The sequence below is a fragment of the Apus apus genome, chromosome 24, assembly GCF_020740795.1.
Source record: "Apus apus isolate bApuApu2 chromosome 24, bApuApu2.pri.cur, whole genome shotgun sequence".
In the NCBI taxonomy this organism is placed as follows: Eukaryota; Metazoa; Chordata; class Aves; order Apodiformes; family Apodidae; genus Apus; species Apus apus.
In genome coordinates this window covers 5,376,654-5,402,719 of record NC_067305.1, presented here as the reverse complement: position 1 = coordinate 5,402,719, position 26,066 = coordinate 5,376,654, and the positions used below count along the sequence as shown (strand labels likewise).

Below are 26,066 nucleotides of genomic sequence, written 5' to 3'. Positions count from 1 at the left end.
GCCGGGAGCGCGGGGGGATTCGCTCTGGAGGTTGTTTCTGGAGAGGGTTGAGGGGCTGGTGGAGGAGGTTCCGCAGGGCCTGGGGGGGTCTGGGGGGATGTGGGTGGGTGGGGAGGCAGCGGAGGCGGTTTTCCAAAGCGCCTTTCTGGGAAAGTGAGGTCCTAATTCTGGCCTTTGTTGAAAGGAGATTGCCTACAGTCATCCTTGGTAGGGAGAGATGGTGTGAAATTACACTGCCTCGTCTCACTTTGATGTTTCTTTTCATTTTCACTAGAACGTACCCATTTTCTCTTAATTTCCACTATGAAAAATGCCTTTTTTTTAATTATTCTTTAGAAGAGACCACTAACTGAAATTGAAATACAGTCTTCAAGAAATTGTACAACTTTGATCACTAAACTTAAAAGCTCGGAAGGGGATGGGATGAGTGCTGTGACTTCTGTAGATAAATGTTTGTGAGCATTTGTGAGTTGAACAGAAATTAAAGGGCAAATAAACATCTGTGCTTTGATCAGCTCTTCAGCTCATTAACCTGTTGAGTGCAGTGTCTGGCTGAAGGATTCAAGGCCAAGAGGGGTTCAAATCACAAACCTCTTCCCCTTTCTGTGGACAGGGGTGGGTTTTTTTTCCTCTGGCATTTTAATTGTAAACACAGCAGGACACTTCTGGAGCAGCTTAAATTACTGGAGATTTCCTCTGGTCTTAACCCATCCTTAAGTTCAGTCAGCCTGAAGGTCTGAGACGCCTTGAACTGGAACTTCTGTTGGGTTTGTGCACGAGGTGTTTGCTCAAGTGGATTTTGGGTGGTCTGGTGTACCCAGAAAGTGGAGAGGGCTGCTGAGCTGCCACCCAGCTCCTGCACAGAGTGGATGGGAGTGAACATGGGGCCACAGGGGTGTCCTCCACACATCCCAGGAGCTGGCTGGACAGACGGATCCTCTGCCAAGGAGGAGTCACACTCCAGCAGCCTGGATGCCATGGAGAAATTAGCACAGCCTGTAGCTGCTCCATGCAGAGTGACCTCACGGGTTTTGCTGAAGTTCTGCTTTCACCATAGCCCTTCAGCTGCTACTGCTCCCAGGCTTTTAAAGCCAAGCAGCCCCAGAGCAGACAAACCAGCAGCGTGTCCATGGGCTTACCCACATACAGGCATGTATGAGGGTGTTGCAGGACAGAGAAGCCAACTGGGGTCCCAAACTCCTTCCTGAGGGAAGAGCTGGTGAAAGCTGCCACACGGAGCAGCATCACACCCTGCTCCCTTCTCTGCACGTGCCCCAGGCTGCTCCTCCAGGAGCTCAGGATAGTTCTGCAGAACTTCAGTAGAAAATCAGTTTATCTTGTTTTGACACAGGAGTTGTAGCTTAATTGCCACGTTGTTTATCTTGCTTGAAGCAGAAGCCTGAAAAGTTGTTTATAATAAACTAGCAAATGGCTTTGGACAGCTCCTGTGCCCCTGACTGACCCCCCAGACAGTCCCAGAGTGGTGCAGAAGTGACCAAAGCAATTCCAGCAGCCTCTCTGCTCCTCCAGCACTTCCCAGGCAACTTCAAGGAGCTGCAGGGTTTGCATTCTGTGCGTGCAGAGCTGGCTGTGCTGCAGGCTGGTGACACTTCTGTCCTGGTGCTTAGAGACATTTGTTAATTTGGAGGGGGAACCTGGGAGGAGGAGAGGGCATTGGGGGGCCTCTCATTGCCTCAGTGCTGTGGCTCCAGGAGGCAGCTGTGTCTTGGTGGGCATCCCAGGGGTGGTGGGGATGGCTCTGCTGGACCTCAGGCCTCAGTGTGGAGCCCGAGCCCCACAGGGAGCCCTGCCACGCCAAGCTCTGCCCGGCTCCTGCGGCCAAGTGGAGCTTTGTGACATTATCTCAGACACCCGATCTGGAGCTCCGGGCTATGCAGGAGCCAAGAGGCTCACACAGAGCTTTAGCTGTTTATTGCTTTTAACTTTGGGGTGATGTTGCCTTCAAATGCATCTCTTCAGTTTCTGACTTGGGTTTATTTACTCCAGAAGTGGCTTTGCCATGAAATGTGTTGCAGTGTCTGATTGTAATTCCCAGCCGAATGTCACCGTACTCATCCATTGCTCAAGGAATTGAGTAGGCATTTTGTCTTCTCATTGCTGCCCTAAAACTGCCAGCAATTTTAGGTTGGCAGCCAAATCTTCATGTGATACTGGTGGGAGGGAGGTGGTGGAATGCTGCTTCTCAGTGATGCTCTCTGAGGACCAAAACAGTTGACGTTAGAAGCACTCAACGTTGGTTCAAAGTGGCTTTTCAGATGTTGTTTCCCTTGATGCACTGACTTGGAGGAGCAGTGAGGGCTGGTGTTGATGAAGGGGGAGACTGGGGGGCAGTAGGAGACTTAGCAGGATTCCTGCAGAGCTGGGAACCTGCTGTCTGATCTGTGTTAGTATCTAATGTCAACCACAGTAACTCAAAAATCCTGTAAGTCGTGCGGTGGGTTCCTTGGTCCTGTTCTTAGTGCTGTCAGCTCCTTTAAAATGTTAATTCGCAGAGTTCTCATCTCCTGCTTCTAAATTTCTCTTGCCTCAAACGGCCCCTGGAAAACTTATTAATCAGAGTCATCTGGAGAGGCTCCTAGCATGGTAGCAGGCGCTGTGGCTCTGCCTTGCTCTCACCATCTGCCTCGCTGCACACTCCAGATGATGCAATGTGCCATATCAAAATAAACCCTTTATTTTTAACAAACTGCACTTCAGGCACGTTAGCAGCATATTTAGCCAATCCCTAAATTTGAGCCCGCCCTGACTGAGCACCTCGAGGCAGCCCCCAGCACTGGGCTGGTGGTGATGAGCTGCAGACTCACTCTGACATTTGGGGAAATGAGCTTGTGTTCCAGCCTGGTGCTCAGAGCTGATTCATGGGGTCTACGCAGAGGGGGGGTGTGTGTCTGTGTGTGCTCACTGGGCTGGATGGGACAGCAATCTGTAGGACTAATTGAGCTGAGCTGAGTCTGCCAGGTCTGAGCAAAAGCTTTGGAGATGGAACCGGTGGAGATGGAGGACCTGGAGGTTCCGTGGCAGGAGCTGGCACCTCGGAGGCAGCTCAGCTCCTCTGCAAGCTGTGGTCAGGTCACTGTAGTACTGGCTGTTGTTTTTCATTAATAGTTTGTTTCATTTTGTTTGCCTCTAGTGTGGGTGGCAGCATGTGTCGTGATTCTCCAAGTGGTTTCATGAGTCTTCTCTGCTTTCTTCTCCCTCTCCCAGCACTCCCTGTTGTCCTGCAGTTACTGCCTTTGTTCTCCTGGTCCTACCACAGCTGGGCTAGTGCAGATGTACTCCTCCCTGCAGAGGCAGGTCTAATTAGTCCCTTTTTTAAAGTCTGGAAATGAAAGCAGAGTGTTCTGAGCATAAGCTGAGGATTGTTAGCAAGCAGCAGATCTGCTGCTGTCAGACACGTGCAGTTGTCAGGTCTAAGCCATGGCTGGTGAACACACAAGCTCTGGGTGGGCAAGAACTGGGGATTTTACTGCTTGGCCACATCATGTATTTTAAAAATTTAGCTGAATAGAGAGTGCTTGAGCCATAGATGTGCTGTCTGAACCCCTGGGGGTAACTGCTGCTTCCAGCCTGCTCCAAGCTCTTTTTTTTGCCTTTTTTGGCTCATTCAGAAGCAAGCCAGGAGCTAGTGTGTGGGACACTAGGGCAAAAATCTCCCTTGTTGAAGAGTAGGAGAAAGGCAGCGAGAGGCAGTGACAGGCAGCTCCTGCCTGTGCTCCCTGACCTGGTGCCCTCCAGTCCCAGTAGAGCCCATTCCTGTATCAGGGACCTTGAGGGTGTTCAGGAGGTGAAAGGGTGATGGGAAAGCAGGCTGGGCTGGAACCCAGGTTCAAAACCAGACTTTTCTAGGTGAATGTTCATTTTTTTCCCCAGGAATTGGGTCATTTTTCCTCTTTCTATTCTAGTTACAAATAAAAAAACCCAACCACTTTCCTTCCCCAGCAACTCAGGGGAGTGAAATTCAGTCAAGAGTGAAATTCAGTGTTTACACCTTCTGAGGATGAATGAGATCAGAGCAAATGTCATCAGTACTGATTCCTGTAGTTCCTATTTATGGAAGCATTTCCTTCCACTTTATTAAGTCAAACCAAGCCAACCTTCCCTTTCCCTGAGTCCAGCCATTGCCCCCCCCATCCGCAGCCTGCTAAGGAGCTCTCTGAAAGTCTGTCACTGTCTTCTGTGGTGGTGTTGGATTCACTTTCTAGTCACCCGGTCCTTTCCCCTGGCATTTCCAGCTCCAGCCTGTGGGATTTAATTGCTGGCAGAGCAATTGCATTTTTCCTGGAAGCAAAACCCCCCTGGATTTGCCTCAGTTCACGCGTGTGCTGAGCCGCGCTGCCTGTAACCTCTGCAGCATCCCCAGGCCCTCAGAGGAGGGATGAGTGAATGCACTTGCTGGATTTATTGTGTTATTAGTCTTTGGTGACTAATCCACCTGTTTTCTCATTGTCATATTCTGCATTTTACCTTTTCTTCTCCAAGCATTTCATGCTCCATTGGAACTGCTGGTGCCCTGGAGCAGACACGGTGTCTTTCCACCATCAGTTTCCCACTCCTCAACTTGCAGGTCCTAGTTCACTAGTTACTAAACTGGGTGGTGGCTCCTCCTTTTCCCCACACCATTGCCAAAACACCCTCCTGCCCTTGCTGGCACTGCCAGCTCAGACAGTGACCTACAGCTGTGGCCAGATGAGGTCAAGACACTTTTCTGAGGAATGTTGAAATTTCATCCCAAAGTTGCGCCCTTGTGAACGGTTCTGCCAGGGTCTGGTAAAAGCTCTGTCTGTGCAAGCACAGCTCTTACCAAATGAGTAAGTGCAGGGTGAAGTGAACTTTCTCCTCTTGTTTTTAACTTTATCCATAACTGTTGGAAAACCGTTGGATGAACAGAAGTGTTTTGAGTGTTAAAATGGGCTCTGCCTTTCCACAGCGACGGCACTGGGAGCTGAGCATCACCCTTGTCCCTATCACAGCATGTCCCTGGCAACCTCTGCTGTATTTTGGCAGTTCCCAGAATACTAAATTCCCAGGAAGGAGTGAAGGAATATCTTAGAGCAGCTGGAATTATCCTATTTCAAACCATTTCAAAACTTAGGAGGAGATTTTTAAAGTACATGGTGTGTTTAGAAGCCAGAGTCCCATGAACTGCACTTCTCGCTCAACTCACCTGAGATTTTTCTTGCCCCTTTCACCCCAAAACCTCACACAGACACCGTGTGTGGTGGGGAGGAGAGCTTGCACATGCAGGCCAGGTTCCTCGGGGCTGGTGGCAGCACAATTCCTTGGCTTCATGTGCCAAATGGTGAAGCACAGCACAGCTGAGCAGCCAGCACCAGGGAGGGCTGCAGGACTGGATCCCCGCCATGCGCCCGGGGAGGAGGAGGAGGAGGAGATGCACCATGCCAAGGACTACACTTGTTCTGCCTCATGGGCTTTTTTTAGCTATAGTAGCAACTGATACCAAAGCAGCTTTTGGCCACCCCAGCAAACCCAAATAGGCGTTTTTCACGAGATGCTAAATCCTGCCTTTCTTCCCTTTATTTTTAGTGCAGGAGACTCCAGGTAGGAGCAGCACTCGCTAATATTGAGCTGAAAGAGAAACTTTAGACAAATAGCAGCAGTCATTGGAGGTTCTTGTATTCACAAGGACTTTCCTTTTTTAAAACAAACCCTCATGCTTCAGGGAGCTGCCAGGGACACCCTCTTTGTGCCCCTGAGGAGGAGCACAGGCCTGCACGTCATGTCCCTCAGTTCCTGCTTTTTGCTCCCAGTCCCTGAGGAATTCTGTGTATGGTGCTGGAAGCTGTGCAGGACTTTCTCATGGCTTTGCTGAGATGAGCCTGGGATAAATCAAACCTCTCAGCAATAACTTCAGGCTTTTGGTGGTATCTGCTGGTGGGTTGAGCCAGATTCCCATGGTGCTGGTGGAGTTACCTGGCAGTTCTGCCTGGGACACTTTCCTCTCCCCCTCTGCCCTGTCCTAACCTGCTGCCTGGACCTGAAAACCTGCTCAGAAAAGAGCAGAAATCAGATAAAAGAGCCATGCAAGAAGCTGTAGGTATATTTAGGTAAGCTTTTGGGTTAGTGCCGGACTTGAACAGGTTAAACAGTGGGAAGTGAGACCCAAGTTCAGTTTTTAACTACTTGGAATCCGAGGGGTTGACAATTAGCTTTTATAGCAAAGCAGGACTGCTAGAAACTGCACTTCTTGCTTAGTTAAGACCTGCCTTTTTCATATGTCTAAATTAAGTTCTGCAGACAGTCAGGAGCCAGTTGCAAAACAAGCCCATAACGTGTAGTTAATGGTCCTGTATTAAAATGAAATTGCATGAAAGTCCAGTGTGTTGCAGCACAAACTCCACTGCCATAAATGTGCTTTGCCTGGCGTGGGCTGGTTGCTTTTTATTTTAATGATGTCTGAGCGAGAGCAGAGGAATTGCTGCATCAGGACCACCTCTTCCCAAGGATCTTAAGACTGAAAGAAGGGAGATTTAGGTTAGATATTAAGAAGAAACTCTTCACCGTGAGGGTAGCAAGGTGCTGGAACAGGTTGCCCAGGGAGGCTGTGCCCCTCCAGGGCAGGTTGGATGTGCAGCCTGGTCGAGTGGAAGATGTCCCTGTTCAGAGCAGGGAGGTTGGAATGAGATGATCTTTAAGGTCCCTTCCAACCTTAGCTATCCTATGATCTTTGAGAGGGATGGAATGAGCTGGTTCTCCATCCCTCTGCCTGCAGCAGACGAGCTCCAGCCCCTCAGCCTCCCCTCCACACCTCACAAAGAGCCGCCTGTGACTTCGCCTCTGACTCATCTTTGTCCTTTCGATGGAGTGAAAAGCCAAGTCTGGGGTTTTTTTCTCAGCCTCCCCCTCCCCTCGTGGCAGGGGGATGTGGTGCTGGCTGTGTGGGCTGGGAGGTGCTGGAGGAGGGATCCCCTGGCCCAAAGCTGCTGCAGTGATGCAGCCATTGACGTACTTTCTCCTGCATCAAAGTGACGGTTGCCCGGCTGCCTCGCTCAGCCCGGCTCAGCTCTTCTGTGTTTAATATTAAAGCACAGAGCCGTGCAAAAACCACATGCTTTTTTCCTCTTTGAAGTGGTGCTGGCTAACTGCCTGAAAAACATTCTCCAGCGGTGGTGGAAAAAAATCCCATTACGTTTTACAAATATTTTTGTTTTCTTTCACCCTGTTCTTTCAGAAGCTCCACAATAATCCTGGGGAGACTCGGATCTCGTGCTGCTGGCAGGGCCTGACCCATCCCCAGAGCTGCCTCCTCCAGTGCTGCAAACAGCACTTGGAATTAGCTTTCGCAGAAATAAAACCTGCATTCAGGTGGCTGGGTTTGTGTTTCTCTCTCCAGCCTTTACAGCACGTTGTCCTCCTCTTGTCTCTAGCTCTACAAGCTGGGAGCTGAACGTGTGGTTTTGAGTTTGGGATTTAACTCCAGAGGTTTTCAAGCAGCTGGAGTGAGTGTACTACTATTGATATAGTGGGGCTTAAGATGAAAAAGAAAACTAGTCAGGTTGTATTTTCAAAATGAATGTACCCGTTCCTGAGCAGAAAGTAGTGGACTAAACATTATGGGAATGGGCAAGAAGGAGGGGGAATTGGATCAGCTGTAGGAGCTGATGGTCTGTGGCACCATGAGAATGTGTGTGTGTCATTTGGGACTTAAATGCAGTGGGAATGTGTTCCTCCTGACTTCAGCTGCTGAATGAAGATGTTCATTAGCCAGGGATTAACCTCCCTGCTTCATGCACTGCAGTGAACACCTCAGGTGAAGCTCTTCTGGGATCTTGGTCCAGGTTTGGTCACTGAAGGACAGTGGCCTGCTGTGCTGTGGCACTGGTGGCACAGCTTTTTCTAGCAGAATAGAAATGTTGCTTGTCCATTCCTGTCACATGCAGTTAGCATTAGGTTGCAGGAGTGCATGCTGGGGTTTGAGGACACGGAGCTTGGCTGGACTTGGCTTCTTGGTCATTTTAAAGGTAAAAAGGCTTTTGCAAACATGAAGGACAATAGAAATATTTTCATAGCAGTGGTCATGAAGCTTTCTTAAAGATACCAAAATCCATTTCCTCTTTCAGTGGAGAGTGCCAGCTGTGTGAAGGGGTGCTCTGCTTTGTCCATTCTCAGCTGGGCCTTGGCAGAAGCTCCTCTGTTTTGGTGCCAAAGTGGAGCCACATCTGAGCAGGTCCCTGCAGCACCAGCTCCAAGCCAAGCCCTGGAAATGAGTGCCCAGGGTTTGCTCCCTCCTGCCATCTCTGTGCCATGGCCCATGAGCAGTGGGATGTTCAACAAGCAAAACCAGCCTGGTGGTTTTTGTCCTAGTGGAAATGGCCCCGAAAAAGTGGTAAAATTCCACTGATCCCTCTGTCAGCTGCTCGGGGGACCTGAACTTCCTGCAGCCTGGCCCCTGCAGCAAAAGGGGCAGCCAGAAAATCACACTGGTTCCTGGATGGGGCCCTGTCATTTGTTCCAGTTGGGGTTAATTTGCCTCTACAGAGGTTCTGGTTTTCCAGTTTTCCTTCAGCTCTCAACTCTGTTCTGGGTATTTAGAGTTGTAGGTTATAAACAGGTCCCTTCAAAGTGCATGAGCATGATCCATCCATCCAGCCAGCTTATGAGCAAACGATGCCCTTCAAGAGCCTTTCCAACCCCAACCCTTCTACAGCTCATTCTGTGACTGTGCTGAGGAGCAGATGTTTCTATGATACCTTTTTTACCTTCAGAAATTCAGTACAACCCTGTGCAGAGCCTCAGAACAGCACGTGGGGCTGCAGAGCCAGGCAAGTATCACCTGCACTCTTGTGGCCAAATGAACTCGACTCATTCTTGCTCCTTTTTATGTGTTTTTGTACAAAGAGGAGGGATTTCTGCAGCCTCCCCCAGGAATGCTGGAGATGTGAGGAATGCCCTGTCCTGCTCTCCCTTATCTGCCCACGCCGTGGGCACCAGCACAAATACCTTCCTGTCCTGGGCAGTGTCACTGATGCCATCAGCCTTCGTCATTGTGTCCCCAACCTGCCCCAAACCCCCCCATGGTGCCAGCATGACAGGGGCTGGATGAGCCTGGTGCTGGGGGGCGGTCCCAGTGTCCCCAGCAGGTCCCAGTGCCTACAGGGCACATCAGTGGGGATCACTGGGTGCTGTGGGCCAGTTTCACCTGGGTCCAGTGTCACCAGCGATGAGATTTCTTGGTTTCGTCAGTGTGAAGAGGCTGTGAGTGTTAGTGTGACTTCTTCAATCACTTTCTGTTGAACATTTATGGTGATTGTTCTGTTTTCCCAGGAGCAGTCCAGGTACTTACACCTTGGGACTGTTGGAGGCTGCTTTTGCTTAGAAAAATCAATGAGTGCTTTTGGATTAAGTTTTTATTTCTTGACACACTTGTCCCCAAAGAGCAGCTCTGGTCACTTGCACTCATGCAGCCTTGGGCTGCCTCTGCTCCCTGGAATTGAGCTGAACTGGGAGCCCATCAGGGCCCAGTTGGATCAGTCTGGTTTGGAGCAGGGGAGCTGGTCCAGCTGTGCAGCACCAGCAGCCCCAGGGAGGTGCTGATGCTGGAGGCCAGGGGCCAGGCCACTGCCTTGGGTGTTATTTCACCTTGCAATGATCACACCAAAAAGCAAAGGCAGCTTAATTTTTTTTCCCTTTTACTGGGATAATGATGTTTGTTCAAGCTCTCTACTTGCAAGGCAAAGCAGGATCTAAATTTGGTGCCTCTTTTAATATCCTTTCAGCATACGTGGTTTTTTGGACCAGGTTTAAAAGCTCTTCTGTTCCTGTTATGTAAACTTTCTTGAAAGGCAGCAAGAGGTAATTTGACTGGCACATCTCGGGGTGGGCAGGTGAAGCCCCAGGTCTGGTCTGGTCTGCTCAGGAGCTGCTGCTGCTGAGGAGCTGATGGACCAGCAGGCTGGTGCCTGTTCCAGCCCGTGGCCCTGTCTGGAGCCAGTCCTGCTTGGAATGGAGGAGCCTCATACTGGGTTTGCCTAAACCCACTTGTAGTTGGGCGTTTTATTCCAGATTTAAATGGGGAGACTGGGCTGGCTGCTCCTTTTCCTTGCTTGCCAGCACTGTCAGAAATCACTGCCACAAATGAGAGGGCTGGGTGGATGGTGTGAGATCTGCTCCCTGCTTCTAGCATCAGGATCCTGTAAGTCTCACCAATTATTGAGGCTCATCTGGTCCAACTTTACGTGGAGGTGTTTCAGGAGCTTGGATGTTTCACATACCTTTGTTTTTTCTAACCTGTAGTAGATGGTTTTCCAAGTAGAAGCACCAGCCCAACGCAGACAGCCAGGGTGCCAAGGGTTGCCCATCACCCGAGTGCAGGTCACTCACGTGCTTTCTGCACAGCCCTTTCACTCCAGCTGGAAGTTCCTTTTTTAGTCTCTTCTGCCTTATTTGCAGCCCGGGCAGTTCCCAGCCCTGAGCTCAGAGCTGAACCGCTGCCAGCCCAACGTGACTCCTCTTCCTGTAAGAGAGACAAAAGAAAACGACCTTCTGCTTCCTCTCCCCCTCTGCCCAGCAGATTCCAGCGCTGCTGTAGGAGTTGCTCCTTGTTGCAAACCCTCACATGATGTTGCAGTCATCGGGGTTTACCAAAAGACCCGCGTTTACATGAAAACAGCCGCCGCAGTCACAGGGAGACACTGGCCTTTGCTCGGAGGGTAATTGCTTTGGTGGTTGAACCCAGTGCAGAGGCAGTCATCTTGCTGACCAGACTGTCCTCACCCCAGTTTGGCAGCAAACCTCACTGGTTTTGCTGGCCGCTGCTTTTGGGAGGTGGGGGCAGCCCCCAGCTCTGCTGACCCATTGTGAGTTTCTCCTGAGCATCATCTTTGCCCTCTGCAGCAGCAATGAAAACAAGATGAGTAGATAAAGTCACAGGACTGCTCTCCTGTCTGTGCTTTATGGGGGATGAAGAAAGCCCAGCAGCATTTGCACTCATGTGATGTCTCTGCTGCTAAAGGTCACTCAATTTCTGACGGAGCTGGAAGGAGCTGCTGGCCCCCAAAGGCCAATGTGTCCCCTCTGCAGGAGGAGCTGGCAGGGAACAAGCATCCGTGGGCTGTTCAGCTCACAAGTGTCACACCAGCCCAACTTCAGGGTAGTTCGAGCAGCTAATTATTTCTGAGAGCATCTAGTTAAGAACTTGGGTTATTGCTTGACACCAGGATGCCAGGTGTGATTTTTCAGGAGCGCCAGTGTGGGATTAGGAGTCTGAATTTTCCCAGTGCAAATGAGGTTCCTGCCTTATGAAGAACATTCTCACTTTGGTTTCTGAGGCTTAGCGATCAGGTGCTAATTAATCAGGTTAGCAATGGGGTGCTAATTAGTGGGTGGGGTGCGAGGACTTGGTGTTTGGTTAGCAAGAGACATTTAGTGCAGCACATCCCCAGACATGAGCAGCTCAGACCTTGGGGCGCTGCAGCTGTGGTGCTGGACAGATGTTGGGATGTGTGTGCTCTTTGCTCTTCAGCTCTGGGCTAACTCAGTGTTGCAGAACTCAAGGCCTCCACACGTGCAACGAGGACGTGCCCGTTCCCTTCAGCTCAGCCCAGCACTGAGCTGGGATTCCCAGCAATTCCATCATCACTGTGTTGCTTTGACTCCATCCTGAGCCGCTGCGCTCACAGCTGCAAACAGCTCAGGCAGAGGGACCAGCAGGAGCAGGGATGGTGTTTGCTTCCATCCCGGGTCACTGAAGGACTGCAGGGGTTAGCTGAGTGGAAGCTGCTCTTCTCTCACAGGCCCAGGTCTGCAGTTGGTGTCTGGACATGTTGCCCATGGCTGTGCAGTCGAGGTGTTACTTAAGCTGTGTCGCAAGACTTTCTGTAGCAAGCTGCGTCTGGGCGCTGGGTGCCAGGCACTGCCTTGATTCATTGATGGCACCATCACGTCTAGAGAGGTTTTTCCTCTCAGTCTCTTTCCCTTGAAACCCCAGTTGCTCCACTCCAGCACTGTTTACGAGTTTGTTTCCACTTTCAGATGACTCTGTAGGAAAAGCAGTGAGTGTTTCATGCTTGAGTTTCATGTGGGTTGGAGCAGCGTCTCAACCTCTCACTGCACCTGAGTCTTCACTGACTCAAGATGCAACTGCTACAAACTGAAATCAGGATTTTAAAGCTGTGCTGTGCTTATTTCACTGCTCACATCCTCACCCCTAAGGGTGTTTGCAGCGAGTAACTTCTCCCACGGCACCTAAAGGGTCTTCAGAAGCAGAAAGCGTTTGCAAAACCAGCAGCAGGAAAACTTTGGTGGTAAAGCAAGCAGGTGTGACCCAGATGTGTCCAGAGCAGATGCACTGAGTAAGGAGGTTTCCATCTGGTTATTCCTTGGCAGTCACTTACAGTTTAAAGCAAAGGAAAACATTTTCACCGGCAGCTCACAGTAGAGATCTCCTCTCCAGACCTGGAAATCCAGCCCCTCCTGTGATTTTGACAGAGGAAGGCAAATGCCAGTTGATGTTTCAAGCTCTGCTGGTTGAAATGTGCTCCAAGCTCTGCTAAGAAATGTACTTTAAAGGCCTGGGGGGGATTGTTGTCTGGGTGCTGGGAGATACCTGGCTGATAGAAACACGAGGAACTCAGCACAGAAGGATCCAATTCTGATCTAGTTAGCTGGGCAGTTGACTCTTCCCCTTGCTTAGCAGAGCAGAGGTAGCAGTTCCCAGTATTATTATTCAGACCATCCTTATTTTCACTTAGGGTGAAGGTACCACGGGGGGTTGGAACTGGGACAGACTGGAGGCAAAAAAAAGCAAAACTTTCTCCATGCAGTGGTTGTGCCAACAGCTCCAGGTCCTGGGGGGCAAACTTTTAGTCCCTACCCATGGATTGTGGCAAAGACAGTCAGCAGGAGCCAAGGAGTGCCCTGGTTTTGATAATGTGGGTTCAAAAAGGATTTTGGAATATGCAAAGTGCAAAACAAGGCTCTGACAGCCCAAAACATGCTGTGATTTATGTGCTTTCTCTGGAAACTGGGTTAGGTGTGCTGCAGCCAAGCCTGGATCAGCCTCTTCAGTCACACCAAAGAGGCTGAAATGCTTCTGGCTCCTGTTCCTGAGGAGGTTTCTCCGTGGCTCTGAGCTGCACCCGGGCTCATCCAGGAGCTAGTCAGCATTTTTCTTGTTTGCTCAGCATCAGCTGGATGCTCCTTCCCAGCACTGTGAGGCTTGTCCTGAGAACACTCATACAAAAAGGTTCTCTTCCTGCCCTTGAACAGGAGATATTTAATAGTTAAGAAAATATTTTTTGCTATAACCTTAGGCTTTTTTTGCTTGTTTTTTTTTCCCCCCTGACCTTGATGGTTGCAAATATTTCTCTTGTACAGACACAGGAGTGAAACTGAATCCAGGACAGGAAGATCTGTGGGGTGATTAGCACATCTCCAGTGAGAACTATTCCATGGTTCTGCGACCTCCCACCCCAGGCTTGGGGGGATCAGTCCTGGTCACCTCCCAGGGCACCCAAGCTGCTCAGTTTCATTTTTGGCATGTCAGAAAGGGGGCTGAAGGGGGAGACTTCAGAAGGCAGAAGCTTAGAAGGGGATGAATCAGCCTTGGATTCTGGTCTGAAGGTCAACAAGTAAGAGTGACTGATGCTGCAGCAGATGGCCCCAGCTCCTTGTCTGGGGTATCTTGTCCTCCAGCCCCAGCTGAGCTCACGGGGCCTCCTGGGTGACCATCCCTGTGGTGACACCAGGGTGACCAGCACAGCTTCAGACCATGCTGCCTGCAGCTTGCCCTGCAGAGTGGTGACAGAAGGTCTCTGTTTGCATTATAGTCATAAAAGGTGAAATGACAGAATTCTACTTCCAGGCTTATTGACACGTGTGTGGGAGCAGGAGCCTGGGCTCTGCCTCCTGCCTTTCCCTGGCTGTGCTCCCTCCATGGAGCTCAGCTGGTGGTTTGGGCTGGATCCTGCTGGGGCAGGACCCAGGGCTGGAGGTGCCACTGCAGACTGGCTGAAAACAATGGAGCAAGGGTGAAGTGCTCTGGGCTCTAGCACGGGGTGGAAGGATATTTTTAGCTGCTTAGAAATGCAGTTTGAATGCAGGTGGGTGTAATAGGCAGTGGAATGGACAAACCCGGGTGTTGTTTGTTTTTTTTCCATAACACCAGACAAGGTACCCAAGGGGCACGTTGTGCTGGGAAGGGCTGTTGGTACCAGCTCAGTCACCCCAATGATTGACCAGGTCCCTCTCTTGTCCAGCAGCATCGAGCCAGCCCTGCCGAGCCACACAATGAGGATATTGTAGCTTGTGGTTCTGATGTAATTCCCACCAAACACTCTTTCCACAATGAAAACTTGAAGTCACTTCAAACCAAACCCTGTGCCCTTTCCATCCCCTGCATGCAGAGCAGCATGAGGCCCAATGACCATGCTCTGCCAGGCTTGCTCCACACAGCCCTGCAAAAGGCACAGGATCTATATGAATAGAGCCTATAATTGGCACAATACTCCTAATAAAGGCTAATCCTCACAGTGTTTGCCTTGAATTCTTATTTTAGGGTTTTCTTGTCATCCTCCTTCAGTTCCATGTGGCTTTCTTGCTAAACATGTGATCCTGTTTTGGGGAGAAGCAAAATAAGTTGGAGATAATCAAAAGCTCCAAGCATCCTGCTCAGGGGTTGCAGGCAGAGAGGTGGCTTTGAGTTTGGCTGGCTGCTTGTGTGGCCCAGGAGAATACTGCCTGTTTAGGAGTGTCAGGAAGGAGACTTACTCCTGTGATAAGATTCCTTTTAAAGGGTGGAATTTTATCTGGGCATTATGGGGTAGATAGATCAGGGACTTGTTTCTTTTAATAGCTGCGAGTTCCTGACAGGGACTCTGGGCTGCTCTCCCCACCAAAGCACAGAGCTCTGCCAGTGGGCTCAGACCTGTGCCCTCAGCTGTTTTCCTTCCTCTTCCCATATAAGACAGTTTGGTGTCTCCTTTTATTGTTTGCAATGTAGCCTGGTTTGGGGTCTGCCGGGGAGAAAGTGGAGGTTTGCTGGGAAACTGCAGGTACAGGTGATGTTGGGGGGCACAAACACTGGTGACCAAAGGGTCTCTGCTCAGAAATAGGGTGTGTTTTTTTTGCAGCAGTGTGTTTTGGGGGGCTGGCAGTGGCTCTCCCTGGCCCTGCTGAGGTTTTGGTGTGCAGGTCCAGGTGCCTGTGCTGGCAGCTGGGGATGGGAGCACAGAACCTGCCTGGTGCCTCCTGCCCCTCTCAGCCCCAGGGGTGGCTGGATGTGGCTGCCTTAGTCAGGGGGTTCTCCCTCCTGGGGTGTTTGCTTGTCTGTAGAAAACTCAGAAGTCATTTTGAAACCTGCCCACCCCCTCAGCACCCAGGGAGCTGCTCAGAGGAGCTGCTGGCTCCTCGCTCAGCTGGGCCTGAGACCTGCCCAGCTCACGGGCTGAAGGAGCTTTTGCATGAGACTGATAAATTGCCATGACCTCATGGAGCAGCTGGAGGAGCCTTTGTGCACTGAGCAGCAGGGAATGGGACACTGCTCCACGTTAAAACCTCCCCTGCCTCCTTGGGATCCCTCGAGTGCTGCTGCTTGCAGCATTTCCCAGCTCAGATCTTGGGAGCGATGGGAAATTCTCAGGGATATTCTTTGTGATATTCAGCCTAAACTTCCCTTTCTTTTATCTCCTTCTATAACTTCATACTTGGGTGCCATGACACAGCCCAGCTTCCTGCTTAGTCTCTGGACCCTCCTGTGGAATGTGGAGCTGCTATTGAGCCTTCCCAGACAAGGACAAACTCTGCAGTGGTCCAGCCAGGATATACAAATTTAGCTCTCAATGTGCCCACTGAAATCACTGAGTTGGGGCCTTTTTCAGGCCATAAAGAGCTGGAACTGTGTTGATAGCTGAGGCAGTCTCTGAACTTGGGGACCTCCAAACTTACCCCTAATTATTTCCAAAAGGATTGCACATGAAAACAACAACTTCATGAGAAGGGCTCATTTTTGTTACGGCTCCTAGCGGGGGCACGGCAGGTTTGCTGCTGGGAGCTCCCTGCTTCCCTTGCAGGAGCTGCAAGGACAGACCCATTTATTTTTAGTTTTGCTATTATTAAGGCATCAACCAACTTAAGAGTGGTTTGTTTTTTTTTAAATCATCAGTGTTACTCCTCATAGTCCCTTTTTGGAAGGAAGGCACGGGTGCCTGGGTGGGGGGTTTGTGACACCCCCTGCACTTGAGCATTGCTGAAGCAAAGCACAGATGTTGCAGGACTTGACAGTGGGTGATTTTCAACAAGCCAGAGGACAAAACCAGCCTCCTTTCAGTGCCTGGTGGGAAGTACTTATTCTGTCATCCCTTTTCTTTGGGTAAGATCACAAAATCTGTTAGCGTGCACTTGGTGAAGATGTTTGTGCTTACTGAAAAGACCATAAATGTCCTCAAGTTTAAAAATCTTCACTGAAGTGATGAGTGTTTTGCTGAAGGCAGTTGTGGAGCAGCAGATTTTGAGTGGCCCTTGAAGTACAGGAATGTGCAACCTGATTTTGAGGAGCAGGCAGGAAGTTCTGCTTCCCACCCTCTGCAGAGAAGGCTGGGGAGGCAATGGAGGATTTTGGGGGTGCTCATGAATTCTTGCCATGGTTTCTATGAGCAGAGGGGTGGCATTTCTGTGGCTTAGTCATCTCAGGCTCTGAGGAGGAGGAGAGGAAACTGCAGGTGACTGGAAAGGAGCAGACTCAAAGTGAGAGCCTGCAGCCCTGGGCTGGGGGTGAGAGGCTTTTGGGTGCAGCCCCAGCTCCTGCCAGCTTTCCCCCTGCAGCAGCCGTGGCTGGAGCTGCTCCTGCACAGACCACACCTGCACGGGCAGCTCAAACCTCTGTTGGAGCTTGTTCTGCTTCTCTGCTCCTCCTTCCTCCCCAAGGAGCTGCTGCCGGGGCTGCCCTGGGCTGCAGGGTCCGAGCTGCCCTGAAAGGTGCTGTCCCAGTTGTGGCATCGGTGCTCCCCTGGTCGCTGCCAGCACTCCCTGTGTGCAGGCAGCTGGTTTTCCCCTTTGTGCTTTATCTGTGACTGCACTGACCAGAAATGCAGGCAGGATGAGGACAGAGCAAGGTTCGTGGTGCAAGCTCTGATTTATTTTACTGCCCTCAACCCCAAACAGCCCTAGAGCTCCTCGACCAAAGCCCAGCTTTGCTGCCTGGTTTAAATTAGGTGGTGGAGCATTTATGATGTCTCTGGCCATCTCTCTTATACCGTGGGCTAGCACAGGAGCCCAGTGGTGGCTCCAGACCCTTCAGAGGGTTGCCAGGACCCTCCAGGGAACCAGGAATGGATCCACAGCTCCTGCACGTGAGCCAAGGAGACAGCCCAGCACCACGTGTCACAGACTCTGGGTGATGGCTCCAGGTAGCAACTGGTGTAAATACTTACCTTTGCACTCTGCTTGTTGTTTTTTTTTTTTAATGTGTGGTCTAAAAATAAGGTTGGAATGTGCTGGAGTGACTCAGGGTACACGGTCTGCAGCACCAGGGTGGTGATTGTCTGTAATTGCCGTGGCAGCCCTGCCAGAGCTCCCCACCCAGCTGGCACCAAACCTGCTGCAGAGAACTGGGAGAGAAGGGGGAGGATAAAGGCAGAGCTGAGAGAACAACAGCCTCAGTAACACAGAGTTAACTGGGGAACGGGGGGTTTCAGGCTACCCTGGAAACAAGGTCTGGTGGATGCTCCCAGCAAGGCTGGCAGATGCATCCTGCAGGATTTCACACTCTGTCAGCCAGGTAATCATTACCTTTAATGGGAAGGAAATGGAGCTGCAGGTCTCCAGGGATACTCTCTCCTTCCAAAATCCTTGGCCAGTTTGAAACTAGAGCAGTTCAAGAGATGAAATAGCTACCAATGAATGGACCTCCTGGTAAAAACAGCTTTGATGGAGACACATGCCCCTCTCCTGCAGCTGTGACAGGGATATCCAGGAAGGTTGGGAAGCAGCTGTGCCATCCTCCTCTTGGAGCAGCCCTGCTGCCTGGAAAGCCTCCTCCAAAAATTGGGCAGAAACTCGTGCTGAGACCCTGTGCTCTGCCCAGCTTGGTGCTGCAAGCCCCATTTTGGCTGGAGACGTTCCCTGCTGCAGGAGTGCTCCCTTCCCTGGGGAAAACCTGGAGACTCCATTCGAAGCTCCGGGGTTTCTGTGCTGCAACATGAGTAGAAAAGAGAACACGTTGCCTTCCCACCCAGGCTGTGCAGAAAGCAAATTAACTTCTGTGTGTCCAAGAAAACCCTGAAGCTCAGACATGTTGGCTTGGGTTGTTTCCATCTGGAAACAGACATGCCTAGATACTGGAGCTGGGGAAAAAAAAAAACCAAAGAGCAAATTGCTCCCAGTATGGACCTGAAATGGTGGATCAGACTTCTGGTCTAGTAATGATATAGTTTCAAGCTTCTAATATATTAATAAAAGTGCAAGACTTGTCCCCGTTGACAGGAGCTGCAAAGGGTCTGTCAGTGCTGGGCTGGAGCTGCTGGTGGCTGCAGGAGGTACATGAAGCATTTTAAAATATGTGGCCTAGTTACAACCTGTTGTAAGGAGGCTGTAATTTACCTGGGGAGGGACAGTGTGAGGGGTTTTGCAAATCTAAAGGAGCTTATGGGCACTTTAGGAACTTGTTTTCCTGCTGCAGTGAAATGTTTTGGTGTCCCTGCTCTTCTCCTGTGCTCATCCTGCTGGTCAAGCTGGAGGTGATGCAGGATAAGGTGTGGAAAATAAGCTGGATTGTTTCAACCCTGAGATGTGGAGAAACCCTGGTCCTGAGCAAGAGGCAGAGCAAAGCCTGGTGCTTCCCACCACTGCCTCGTTAAGGAATGTTCCTCCATCCTGGGATGGCTCCTCGGCCCAGCTCCTCGCTGAGCCCTCCCCGAGTATTGTCCCAGGCCATAGAAATCTGGAGGTCTTAAAGAAGGGGAGGGGGGGGGAAAGGAAAAAATTGCTGCACTCAGGAAAAAATTCAATAGCTCATTCAGCTGTTAAGCTACTGGTGCAGGAAGTGTAAAAGAAAAATGGAGCCTGCTTTGTTCTGCCCAGACAAGGAGTAAATGCCATTGCCCCAACAGCCTTTTTCTGTTCCAAAAAAGCATGAGGTCATCTTTAAAAGGAGTAACCACCCGGCGGGTTTACAGTGGGTTACCAGTCTCCAGCCCCTCTTCATGTCCCCCCTCCCCGGCTTTCCTGGCACCAGCCTGGCTCAGGATGGCTCCAGTGAGGTGTGTGTTGCTCCTGGGCTGGGGCCTTGGTGGAGCTTCCCCTGGGAGGGAGCAGCTCAGCAGCCCTAACGGGGGCCCTTGGCTGCTCCCTCTCCAAGCTGGGATCTTGCCCTTCCCAGCCAGGCTTGGATCCCCTCAGGCTGCTGCTCCATGGGGCCTGGGAGATCCGTGGTCATGGTGGTCCAGGTGGGGGATGGTTTTATGCCCCACGGTGTCTCCAGAGCTGGTGCCATCCCATGGGACCTGGAGATGCTGCAGGTGGTTGAGCTGCTGGGGAAGCGCAGAGTTTGGCTACGGCTGAGATCCCGGAGTGTCCTTCTCCCCCAACCATCTCCCCACATCCCTTGCTCAGCACCGTGTGCCTGGGTCCCCATCCCACCAGCCCCATGGTGGAGGCTGCTGGCACGGTGCTCCTGGTGCTCCCCATGGAGCCCAGGGATGTCCATGAACACCCATCTCCCAGATTTTTCCTTTGTTTTGTTTTTTTATCCGGAGGGGGAAGACAAAAGCAGCCCAGCTCGGGCAGTCCCTCAGATGTTCTCCTGTTTATTCAGCCTGCTGGGAGTGGCAGCTTCCAGCTATGAGAAGTATGGGAAGAATTCAGAAACTGGAGGGATCGGTGCATATTTCCTGCCTAGCGTAACGCTTCCTGCCCGGCTGGGACGGGGTGCAGGGGCTGCAGGTGGCACCTTTTGCATCCAGGAGGAGGGGTTTGTGTGGGGTCAGAGAAGAGCAGCGTGGGGTGCCAGGCCCAGCACAGCCCCGGGTGGCAGGGCGCAGGGCTGAGGTGTGCAGGGACAAGCCCGGCTTCATCCTTGGGACCTGCATCCTGCTGTAACATCCCAGCCTGGTGCTGAGGGCAGGCTGAGCCCAGGGGTCCCTCCCTGCATCCCGTGGGATGGGAAGGGTGCAGAGCCCCGTCCTGCTGCCACCCAGTTCTGTGATCCCTCACCTCTGGGGCAGCGGTGGGAGGTGGGATGGAAGGGCTGAGCTGGGAGCAGGGAGCTGGGAGCAGGGCTGAGGTGCTGAGGGAGGAGGCGTCAGCTGCACAGGAGCTGGTGCTGAGTCACGGCTCGTCAGCGCTGCTGTCACTGCTCTTGCTCCACGCTCTGACTCAGGAGCTGTGCTGGGATGTGTTGGTTTTCTTCCCTCCCCCCCGCCCCCCACCTCCAGCAGCCCAAATCTTCACCTTTGCCATCTACCTGGTACACCAAGAACTAGCTCATGAGAAAGAAAACCTGTGTGAGGAGCGGAGATGCCTGCTGTGTCATCACGTGCCAGTCGTGCTCTGACGTCCACGGGTTTGTGCAGAACAGATCCTGGGAGCTGAGGGGGCAAAACAGTCCCCTGGAAGTGCCCTTTTCACCCCTGCCTCCCTGGAAACAGCAGAGCACAGTGGCCTGGAGCACCCTGCTGTGTCAACACTGAGAAGCCTTTTTTTTTTGCTGAAGGTACAAGAAGAACGTGAGCACAAGAAATCTGCTGCTGTAACAGGGTGATCCTGTCAATGTTCCATGTGTGATGATGAAACCTGGTCCAGAAGAGGGTATTTGTGGTCGTTCTTGGGTCAGAGACTGAGCTGCTGCAGGGCACAGTGAGGAGCATCCTGACCCTCTTTCAGGTCATGATATGCAAACCAGTTTAAAACAGCAAATCCCAATTGTTCCAGGACTTATCCTCCCTTAACTGCTGGGACTCTGTCCTCCAGGGCTTCTCCTAAAATAGGCAGCAGGGCTCACGGGGTTTTGGTGCTGCAGCCAAATCCCAACTCTGGACTTGTTTGCTTCTTTCTTGAGCCTCCTCTGCCCCTCTCCTGCACTCCTGACTCCCTGTTTACTGCCTGCAAGTGTTTCCCAACCCTCCCTCACTGCTGCTGTTGTTGGCCCTGACCTTGAACCACCACTGGATGATAAACAGAATCATTGCCCGTGCTCCTGCTCTCTTAATTTTTATTCGTTTTCAGTGTTTAACTCGCAGCAGAGTTTTTAATGCATCCAGTAGGTGTGAAATCTTTGCTGCAGGAAATCCCTGGGACAGGGAGAAGCTCCGCAGCCTGGGATCTGCAGGCTCCTGCCAGAGGAGCAGGGCTGGGAGCCCAGAGACGTGCAGGACAGTCTGATGACTTCAGCCCTCCTGGAATCACTTACAGGACAGCGGGAAAATCGCCTGAATGCAACAGGAAACCTTCCCGAAAGCGGGGTTTGTCCTCCGGGCAGCGCTGCCCTTCCCAGGAATGCCGCCGGGGAGATGGATGGGCTGGGAGGGCAGGAGCTGCCCTGGCAGGGATGCGGGAAGGGTTCTCTCCCGCCGCACGGTGTCCCTTCCGTGAATCAGCGTTTTCCTTCTGCAGAGTCATGAGGAGGTGCCGGGAAGAGCCCTGGGCAGGGAAGAGCCCTGGGCAGGGGCTGCCACGCTCCGCAGCTCCTGCCTGGCAGGGAGGAAGCCGGGCTGGCCAGGACGCTTCCCGGGCCGGGGATGGAGCCGGGGATGGAGCAGAGGCAGGACGATGTGCTCGAGGCCTGGGTGTCCCCCCTGTCCTGTGCCTCGTCCCCAGGCCGGGCTGCGGACGCCACCTCCCTGCCCTTTTCCAAACACAGATTTCTTCAAAACAGACCGTGGCAGGGGCCGTGCAGCCCTGCCCTGCCCTGCCCTGCCCTGCCCTGCCCTGCCCTGCCCTGCCCTGCCCTGCCCTGCCCTGCCCCGCCGGCTGCTGCCGGGCTTCGCTCCCAGCGCCTTCACCTCCCGGGTGACTTGCACAGCCCCTAAGCCTGAGTGACATCTTTCAGGTTTGCTTTGGCTTCTTAAAAACCCCGAGGCCGCCCTTGCTGCGCCGCTGGGTCCCGTGTGCCGCTGCTCTCCGGTTGCTAATGACGCGCTTGGTTAATTATTCACCACGGAAACAGGAGCTGGTGTGAAGGTCCCGCCGGGCAGGAGCGGGGCCGGGGGTCTGGCCCGCCCGGCAGCCCGGGCTGGGGGCGGTACCGGTCCCAGCTCGGCAGGTCTGCAGTGGGAAGAGCCTCGGGGCTTTTGCATCCAGCCAAACTGCCCCGGGGCGCTCAGGGAGCTCGGCTGCCCGCACTGGTGTCCGCACGTCCCAAAGGCTGGGCAGGAGCTGTTGCTGCCCCCTCGGTTCCCAGAGCCCCCCCGGGCGATGGTGGCTGGGGGGGAAGCAGGAGCTGTTGCTGCAGGTGTTGCTGCAAACACACGACCCTGCACTTGGTGGTGATGGGTGCTGCTCCCTGCCCCTGGGAGAGGCCACCCGTGTGGGCAGGGCCAGGGCTGGTGGGGTCACCCTTGGAAAGGACCCTGTGAAACCAGAGGGAGAGCAGGGAGAGGAACTGCTCCCTCTTACCAAGGGCTTTAAGCTGCAGGACTCTCTCAGCTGCCCTCAGTAGAACCACCCTCCCTGCAGCTGGGCTGGGGTCCCCTGAGCAGCAGGACACGGGCCACGTCTCCCAGTGCTGCAGAAGTTCCCTCAAGAAACGTGCCCTGGACTGATTCATCAGCCTTGTTCCATAAACAGGAAGCTGGGAAAGTACAAGCAGGTGATCTTGTGCTGCTGCAAACATAAATTATGTCTGATTGCTTGATTTTTTTTTTTCTTCCTCCAGCTGCCTGCTAACTCTTTATCCAGGTGAAGGATTGTTTGGTCAATGAGGAGTGAGCAGTTTGCAGTCAGGAGGTCTTTCAAGTCTGTGGTCCAGATTTAGAAAGAGCTTGACTTTGAGATAGAGCTTTTCCCCCCATCCTAATGTTGACTGCACTATTTTGGGGTGCTTCAAATGGGAGCAGGAGAAGAGGATCCTTCCCCCAGGGACCACCCTGCTTCCTTCTCCCCATCTGAGCAGCCTGGGCTGGTGGGAGGTGTCCCTGCCCATGCAGGGGGGTTGGAACTGGACGATCTTGAAGGTCCCATCCAACCCAAAGCATTTTATGATTTCCACAGAACCAGGCTTTATTTCAGCAGCTGGCTTCCCAGATGTCCCTGACCAACATCTTCCAGGACTGGAAAGGTGGAGATTTCCAATTAACCCTGCGAATTCAGGGAATTGTCCCGTGGTGGGGTTGGGAATGCTGGCTGAAGAGCCCCTTGTTTTCTGCCCCAGCCTCGGGAGCTGCAGACGGAGCCGAGCGCCGGGCAGGGCTTGCAGAGGGCAGCACACGTGTCCTGCTGCCAAGGAAAATAATCCCCGGGAGCGCCGTTGTGGTCTGAAATAAACGCCCTTCGTGTCTAAACACAGGGGAGACAGCTTGAGTCTGGTAGGGTTTTAGCTGGGACAGACGCTCCCCCCTCTCCCCCCCTCCCCAGTAAAGGCACCAGTTCAGCATCTGCTTTGAAGCTGCTGGTCCCGGGGAGAAGGTCTGAGGGAGCCTGTAATTAAAGCTGCACAGAAGGGCTGGGGTGGGCGGCTGGCTGGGAGCACCACTGGTGTCTCCCCCCCTGTTTGCTTTGGCTCTTTCCTCCTCCCAGCATCATCTCCTGGCTTGTGGGGAGGTGGGGGGTGGTCCTGGCTGCAGCCCTCACCCCCGGTCCCCGCCGGGATGGGATGTTGAGGGGCTGAGTCACAGCCAGGCAGGGCGAGGAAGTGACTTTTCCTGACAGCTCTGGAGCAGCCCCAGAGATGATCACAAAGCAACGACCTGAGGACAGTGTCTGGCCAAGGGAGCCAGGCTGGGCTGGCGTGGCTGGAGCTGCCTGGGAGGTGCTGCAGCCCTGGCTGCTGCCCCGGGGCAGCCACGGATCCTGCTCTCACAGACAAACTCCTTCAGTTGTTGCTTTGAAATGTCCAGGAAGGTTAATTTGTGACCTGAGCTGTCAGTGCCTGCAAGCTTGTGTATCCCCCCATCTGTGCTCTGCTTCCATCCAGTGCTCTGGCACCCAAGGAACCTCTGCCCCTGCGCCCTGACTCGTCACCCACCGCCCAGCCCGGGACCCTCTCTCACTTTTCCTTCCTCACTCTACATTTTTCGGGGGCATCAATTTGCAAAATGATGGATAGAGAAGTCTGAGTTTGTGCAGTAATGAGCCTTTCTGGTTGCTGCGGAGGAAATCCTGATGCTGGCAGTGGGGCAGGACAAAAGCAGTGGTGCAAAGAGAGATCAAAAGTGAGGGTGAGGACCCAGGAGCTGCCTGTGGTCACAGTGGAGCAGTGTCCCCATCCACCTGCCAGGTTACGTGGGCTGGAACGTTTCAGTTCCCTTTTCCAGTCACTTGAATGCATCTGACAGGGCTTTCTGCAGAAAAAGTTGCATTTTTCCTTTCCCATCAGCAAGTTTCTGGTTTGGGGTTTTTTTTGTTGTTGTTGGGGTTTTTTTTATTACTATTTAATTTTAAAAAGCCTGAAGAGAGTGCACCAAGATTTGCTGCTTCAAGGAAAGGAGAACTTGAAGCAAAATTGAGAAACGTTCAAGTCGGTGTCACCAGAGCCCGCGGCAGCGCTGGGCACGTGGCTGCTGGGGACAACCCAGGGCACAAACCTTTTTGAGACAGGGCCTGGTGGCTTCGTGCATGATGCCAACCCCCCCTGTCCCCCTCCTTGCTTTGCAGGATTCTCTCGTGCTGGGGCCTGGAGCCGATGGCAAAGAATGTCAACAACTAACAACATAGCGCAGGCCCGGAAGCTGGTGGAGCAGCTCCGCATCGAGGCCGGCATCGAGAGGATCAAGGTGAGCCCCGCAGCTGGAGCAGCACCCCGTGTCCAGGGTGGGCAGGGAGGGACTGGGAAGGGTCCCCGGGAGTGCACTTTGGGTTTTCCCTGAGCACACACATGCTGCTGCCGTCTCTCTGGCTCAGATGTTGCAGCATTTTTAGACGAGACCCTGGTCTGTGGGCACTGGGCACCCCAGCAGCTGAGGTCACAGCCTGGGCAGCTTCTCCTGGGTGTTGGAAGTGACAGGGTGATCCAAGAGCAGACCAGCCCCTGTAGGAGGTTCTGGAGCTCATCTGGACACATGCAGCCTGTGAAGGCACTTCCATTTTAGGGAAGACACAATAAATTACAGGTCTTCCCCCAGCACAGACGTTGGTGACTCCTCTCAGAATGACGGTGTCTCCGCTTCAGGATCCCAAATGGTGCCCGCCGAGGAGGAGGGAGGCTGTGGGTGTACTCACTGACCTTTGTAGCTGGGACTGTCTGAAATATTTCTCTGGGCAAGAGCAAGAGTGGTGGGACCACCTTGTGCTGCTGCTCAGGCTGAGCAGAGCAGCAGGGCTGTCAGGGTGAGCTCCAACACCCCTGGCCCCTGCACGCCCAGAGTCAAAGAGCACCCACTGCTCAGCTCCTGCTCACCAAGTCTTGCAGCTGAGGTGGGAGACACACGTTTGCCTGCAGATAAACGAGCTCATAAACTTCTGAGATGAAGGGAACATGCTTTAAGAAGCTTTAAAGGAGTGCGGGAGGTTTCCAGGCCACCTGCTCTCATAACAGGTTCAGCTGTGCTCCTGGCAAGCTCATCCCTTTCCTCTTGCTTTGCTCCCAGATGAGGGGTAATTAATGTCTTAGGTGAGTAATAGGTTTAAGGTAGAGCCTTGACCTTGTCTCTGCAGAGCAGTTTTGCTGTTGGTTCCCAGCATGTGCACTAAGGGTGTTTAAGTGCAGCCTGGCAGCTGTTGGTAGCAGTGCTCGTTGCTGGTTGGGAACTCAGTAAAACTGCAGTAATGCCCAGGGACTCCCACAAAAGCACCTCATCTGATGCAGTCTCCAGAGTTGCCTTCCCAGGAGACCCCACAGAATGGAGCAGGGATGAAGGGCTTTGTCTAGAGCTGCAGAGGTTCTGTCACCAGCTCCATGCGCTCCCAGTTGCTCCTGAGGGTTTTCCAGCTCCAGCCCTGCC

The 26,066-nt window shown here is 52.7% G+C and overlaps 1 protein-coding gene across 3 annotated transcripts in view; it reads left to right on the top strand.

The window, feature by feature from the left end:
• GNG7 (G protein subunit gamma 7) overlaps positions 1-26,066 on the top strand; it is a 67,822-nt gene that overhangs the window by 40,629 nt on the left and 1,127 nt on the right. For all 3 annotated transcript variants that reach the window (XM_051639553.1, XM_051639555.1, XM_051639554.1), the window contains one exon: positions 24,781-24,899. In XM_051639553.1, coding sequence (XP_051495513.1) covers positions 24,819-24,899 — 81 coding nt within the window. In that variant the 5' untranslated portion in view covers positions 24,781-24,818. The remainder of the gene's footprint in view (positions 1-24,780; positions 24,900-26,066) is intronic.